Source organism: Linepithema humile, chromosome 7, assembly GCF_040581485.1.
Source record: "Linepithema humile isolate Giens D197 chromosome 7, Lhum_UNIL_v1.0, whole genome shotgun sequence".
NCBI classification, from domain to species: Eukaryota; Metazoa; Arthropoda; class Insecta; order Hymenoptera; family Formicidae; genus Linepithema; species Linepithema humile.
This window is the reverse complement of record NC_090134.1, coordinates 11,517,649-11,523,648: the sequence shown is the minus strand read 5'-3', so window position 1 is coordinate 11,523,648 and position 6,000 is coordinate 11,517,649. Positions and strand designations below refer to the sequence as shown.

At 45.3% G+C, this 6,000-nt stretch overlaps 2 protein-coding genes across 2 annotated transcripts; both read left to right on the top strand.

Annotated features, from left to right (window-relative positions):
* The first annotated feature begins 356 nt into the window (after nt 1-356).
* Nucleotides 357-3,068, top strand: LOC137000958 (uncharacterized). Its single transcript, XM_067358577.1, has one exon. It carries the CDS (start codon nt 2,065-2,067, stop codon nt 2,740-2,742), a length of 678 nt encoding a protein of 225 aa, XP_067214678.1. The 5' UTR covers nt 357-2,064; the 3' UTR covers nt 2,743-3,068.
* A 587-nt stretch (nt 3,069-3,655) lies between these two features.
* On the top strand, nt 3,656-4,207 carry LOC137001075 (uncharacterized). The gene has a single exon (XM_067359075.1). It carries the CDS (start codon nt 3,656-3,658, stop codon nt 4,205-4,207), a length of 552 nt encoding a protein of 183 aa, XP_067215176.1.
* The last annotated feature ends 1,793 nt before the right edge of the window (nt 4,208-6,000 follow it).

The following is a 6,000-nucleotide window of genomic DNA, read 5'->3' as shown; positions in this document are numbered from 1 at the left end:
TTTTTTTTTTTAATTGGAGTAGTGTCTTGATTACATCTCTTAAAAAAAAATTCGAAAAGAATTTAACAATTTTTTTAAACCATTTCTATTCGACAAAAATTGTCCCTTAATTTTTTCAAAATATTATCCCATTCAAGCGCATAACATATTTTTTTTTCGCCAAATTTGGTCAAGCCGTTATCGAGAAAAAAATTTTTCTCTTTTTTTCTTTACACCTCCATAACTCCCGTAAAAACCATATTTGGGAAATATGCTTTTGGGATAATAATACTTATGTCAATGGTGACTTATAGTTAAAATCTCGACCGGATCCGGCAGGGGGCAGCTCACACGTGCTTATCCTGCTATGCCCTTTGTGAAAATTGGCCATATCCGAAGCGCGCCGCGGCGCGCCATATGAGTCTTCCCGGTAACAATATTTCCAATCAGTGCGATTAGCTCCGTGAGTCAGGCGCTTGCTTCATAATTCATAAGACCCAAGTTCGTTTACGGAGGTGAGCAATAATTTTTTTTTTTTTTTTTTTTTAATGAGTGTTTTTATTCATTTTTATTTATTTTGATGTAATAATATTTGAAATAATAAATAAGTAATAATAATATTATATAAATTATTTGTAATGGGTAATATATAAAGATAACGTATCTGAATTTTCAAATTCTTTAAATTTAAAATTAGTAAAAGAAGCGGATACAAAATAGTAAATAAAGGAGAAGTTTTTAATCTCCTTGTAAGTATGTAGTCGGTTATAAAATCGAATGTTCCTTCATGTTTTGTCATTGTGTGGCCCTGTTTGTGACGACCGTTAGGTAAGGGAACAATTGAAACTTTTAGAGAGTAACGGTTACAGTTAGATGGTGGGGGCAGACCTATTGGCGTCTGCCCTAGCCAGTCTGCCCTTGCAAACAGCCGCAGCTACATGTGCAGATATTTCTCGACGATCGAAAACGTGAAAAATTGTAACAATGGCAGAAAATGAAAATACTATTTTTCAACCATCAACAAGTGGGGCGACGATCGACCCTGATATTAGACAAGAGGACTTTCCGTTTATGGCGTCTTATATTAAACAAGACATTACAGACGGTTTAAAAGTTTGTTGTGAAATGTTAGAATTCTTAAAAATCGTCGAAGGATCTCCAAGTAAAGTTATAACAAGTATAAAAGCAAAACTTCTGGGGGAAAAATGACTGAAGCCATTATCGAAGTTCTTAAAGATTTTGACTTTTACGACGACCATGCCCTTTTTTTGCCAGAAGAAGAAATTTCGGAAGAACTTGAAGAAGAAAAAAGCCCGCGGATTGATTCATCACCGGAGAAAGTGGATTCCAGCACGTCTAGTACGTCCATTCCTTCACAATCAGAATCCGAAAAAGAGTATAAACCTCAATGCAAGAAGCGTATGATTGTTGGTTACATACCATTGGAAACGAAGATAAAAATTCTGAATATGGTAAGAGAACATCCCAAATAGAGTATACAAACAATTCATAAACGTGGAGAAAGCGCTCTTTAACGTAAAAGTGATTTGAAACGATGGCGTGCAGAAATCGAGCAAGGTGGTGGTGTTAAAGAAAAGTACGAGGCTATTAACAAATAGACCATTGATCGTTTTCGTGAAGCCAGGGAACAGAAAAAACCAGTGACAACGCGGATGCTGCAACAATGGGCTTCCCAAGCAGCGGTACAATTTGAAAGCCTTAATTTTATAGCGTCTCACACATGGGTGTGCAGTTAGATTCAAACAGACCTTTAAAATTCAACAAAGGAAAGTCACGCGATATATTAAATAAAAAAATGCTTTGGATATTCCAAATATATTAAAAGAAGCAAAGAAATTTCAAAAGCGCATAGCTAGGCAAATTTTTAAATTTGACAGAGATTATGTAATCAACACCGACCAAACCGGCTGTGAATATCGAGTCGATGTGCGAAGAATTTTATCTACCAAAAGCGAAAAAAGCACTGAAGTTTTTCTCGGAGATTTCAATAAAATCATCCACAGTTATACGGCACAGTATGCGATAACTGCCTCGGGAAAACTGCTGCCAAAAGTGTTCCTGTGCATGCAAGAGCCGAAAGGGATGTTTGGTCCTCATGTTTCGGCTGCAATCGACAAGTTATCGAAATGCTATGGCAATGTACACGTCACCGCCTCGAAATCAGGTAAATTAACAAAAGATCACTTTAGCCAATTCGTCGTAAGTATTATTAAACCATATTGCAACGACAATGAATTCCTGCTCATCTTGGACTCGTGGGGAGGGCAAACGGATCCAGCACACTTTAATAGTGTTTTTACCGACGACGACGGAAATTGTAGTTCAACAGTAGAAATTATTCCACCTCATTGCACGCCGTACTGCCAACCATGCGATGTATACTTTTTTCGACAAGTAAAAAACTTTGTCCGAAGAATCCAAAATTCTGTTGAAGTTTTACAACAAAATCGGCAGCTCTTTTCGCGAGAAGACGCAATAAAGATTCATTCTTTAATTCATTCACAATTATCAGCGGCAGTTTTTACAGATATGATCAAGTACGCTTGGTTTGCATCGAAATTAATTCCTCAAAGAAATGTGTTTGGAAACGTCAACAAAATATGTTTCCCCCCAGACTTACGAAAAAATAAATGTGTATGTGGTATTCCTTCATTTATTCATTGTGCAAACTGTAAAAAATTTATATGCTTTAAATGTTTTTATGATGTTTATCATCCAAGTGATTGTTCCGCATCGAAATAATTGAATTTTGCAATAAATCCGCAATAAATAATTGAATCTTATGATAAAAATATTCACATTCATATTCCGATGTTTGTTTATTCTTCTTCCCTTACGATTAATTATTAATTTTAAAAGCTAGAAATTTAAATTACTGTCAATATTATTTCCAATTAAATTTTAAATTTAAACAATTTAAAAATTCAGATACGTTGCCTTTATATGTTACCCATTACAAATAATTTGTATAATATTATTATTACTTATTTATTATTTTAAATATTATTACATCAAAATAAATAAAAATGAATAAAAACACTTATTAAAAAAAAAAAAAAAAAAAAAATTATTGCTTACTTCCGTGAGCGAACTTGAGTCTTATGAATTATGAAGCAAGCGCCTGACTCACGGAGCTAATCGCACTGGTTGGAAATATTGTTACCGGGAAGACTCATATGGCGCGCCGCGGCGCGCTTCGGATATGGCCAATTTTCACAAATTTATTACTCCGAAACTAAGGCCTATTCAATCAAACGCCAGGACACGTATCTTTTTTTTTCACTTCCAGAATAACCATAAAAATTAGGATCAAAATCTTAGGGTGACTCACCTGATCCTCCCCTTGTTAGTGGGACCACTGCCCCGATCAACCCGAGGGTATACCTGGTTGCTGACAACATAGGACTGATTTAGTAAATGGGTGGAGATAGTGCCATTACGGCAAGCCACGGCCCCAAACCGGCCCCGCGAGATCACCAAGCGAGTCATTTACCAACACGGGTGCCCCCAGCAGCTAATATCCGACAACGGCACGCAATTTACTTCGCGCCAATTCCGACAACTGCTCGCCGCATTCGGGATCGAACACCGAAACTCGCCGGCATACGCCTCCCACTGTAACCCAGTAGAACGGGCGAATCGCACCATTAAGACAATGATCGCCCAGTATGTAAAGGAGCGTCACCGGAATTGGGACGAGCATATTGACGCCTTGCAATTTGCGCTCAATACCGCCCGGCACGAAGCAACCGGATACACCCCAGCTTTCTTGGCCCACGGGCGGGAGCTAGCTAGACCCAGCTCAGAGGATCGCGGACTGACAACACACCAAGGGACTCCAGAAAGCACCCGCCAGCGGCTGGAGGAGGCGTTCGAACTAGCCCGAATCCATTTAGCCCGTGCCTTCCAACGCCAGGAACGGCACTACAATCTGCGGCGCCGCGACTGGCGACCTCAAATCGGCGATCAAGTATGGAAACGGGACCGTCCCTTGTCCAACCGGGGCGAGGCATTCGCGGCCAAACTCGCGCCCAAGTTTATCGACCCCTTAACAGTCCGAAAAATTGTTTCGCCCGTCATCGTCGACTTAAGCGACGCTAGAGGAAAGTGGCACCGCCACGTGCATGTCCAAGATTTAAAACTCGCGCCTACCGATACCGAGGAACCGACCGGAGAAAGAGAGAAAGGGGAGAAGGACAGACCATAGAATTATAAACAGAGTCACCGCGCTCAACACAATCTCCCCTCCCCCCGCCGCCGACCGACGCGCATGTCGAACAGCCCAAGTACGCGCGTAAACAAACTTCGCCCCTTTCTAACCGCATTCCACCGGTGTTTTCCCATATACGCCGCAGTCCGCGACCCGACCGACCCCCACGGCCCTACCTACGCGGGCCTATAAATTAGAGCTCGTGACAAGTTCCAAAATAGTAGTATCATGGCCAACCGACAGCAAACGGTGAAAAATTTGTTCGGCGAGTTGTCCTCGGACAGCGCCAAGGACACCGACCCACCGGGACCCACCGCCGCACCACCGCCCACGGACAGCAACCCCCGGCCGGCCTGCCGACTGCCGCGACCCGGGACCTCGGTGCAGCGATCCAACCGGGAGAGCCGCCGGAAGGTGATCATGCTCGCCTCGCCACCACCACCGCGATGGCCCAGAAGCCGTGGCCGCCGCCACGCTCAGCCGACCCCCGGCCCGACTGCCGGCCGACACGAGCCATCGGACCCGATCGGCCCCCGCCAGAAGCCGGGAGCCGGAATCATCAGGTCAAGCCGCGCACACCGCAACCCCGGCAGCCGCCTGGTCCAGCCAGGCCCCGACGTCCTGGATACTCTACCGGCACCAGGATAAAGACCCGGCTCAACCCAGCCATGACGCCGGTACAGCTGGGCGACGGCACCACCGTCGAGGTCCCGCTCACCGCCGCCCTAGTAGGCCGCAAGTACCGGTTCACCACCGCAACCGGCCGGTAGATAATCCGGTTCAACCGCCACGGCCAATCCCGGGCCATCCGCCAGTTGCCGAGGTCCGCGAGCGGGCACGACCCCGAGCGCTAAAGCTCGTCTGTAAATAATAAACTTAAAAATAAATAAAATTAGAATAAAACGAGAGTTTTTCCTTCCTAGAATTAAGATCTGTAGACCTAAGAGAGGGGATTCCGCTATTCCCGCCGACAAAGAGAGAGATCCGGCTGGTAATCTTTTTCTAAGTTAGTAACCGTAGCGCTTAATTCGTAGATGTTAGTAACGTCTTCAAGCGAAACGTATAACCGAAAGGTAGGGACCATATTTAAGAGAGGGGGTGATGTGACGATACGTTGCACACACCGTCCCTAAAGTACCCGACCGCACGAACATAGGCCCGACGCCTATGATACCTACGAGCGCTCGCGCCCATGCGACGCCCCAGCGTGGGGACCGCTCCCACTGCGCGACCGATACTCGCGAGTGGAAAGCCCGAGCCGGGTATATAAGCCGGCTCGACCAGCATAACGACACCTGTCCCGATCCGAAATCCTGCCTAAGCACTGCCTCAGAGAGCTCCCAAGGCAGTCAACCGCATCTCCATTCCCGCCGACGAAGAGAGGTTGCTCCCTCTTCGAAACCAGGGTGCTCCTGGTGTTCGGCCTTCCGCTACTTCCGTCGACGAAGAGAGGTTGCTCCCTCTTCGAAGCCAGAGTGCTCCCGGCGTTCGACTTTCCGCTCTCTCTTCGAAGCCAGAGTTCTCCCGGTGTTCGGCCTTCCACCACTTCCGTCGACGAAGAGAGGTTGCTTTCTCTTCGAAACCAGGGTGCTCCCGGCGTTCGACTCTCGCTGCTTCCGCCGATGAAGAGCGGTTGCTCCCTCTCCGCGACCGGAGTATTGCCGGTATTCAGACGCGTAAAAGCTAGTAACCCCGCACGCGAATTGTAAAGGTTTCCGCCTATCCTCTCGCAACGCGATTCACGCAACCACGCGACCAATGTATATATAAATATAAGTTAAGTATTGGAC

Excerpts from the sequence above, each read along its gene's own strand:
- LOC137000958 (XM_067358577.1), top strand. The coding sequence starts at position 2,065 with ATGCAAGAGCCGAAAGGGATGTTTGGTCCTCATGTTTCGGCTGCAATC.
- LOC137001075 (XM_067359075.1), top strand. The coding sequence starts at position 3,656 with ATGATCGCCCAGTATGTAAAGGAGCGTCACCGGAATTGGGACGAGCAT.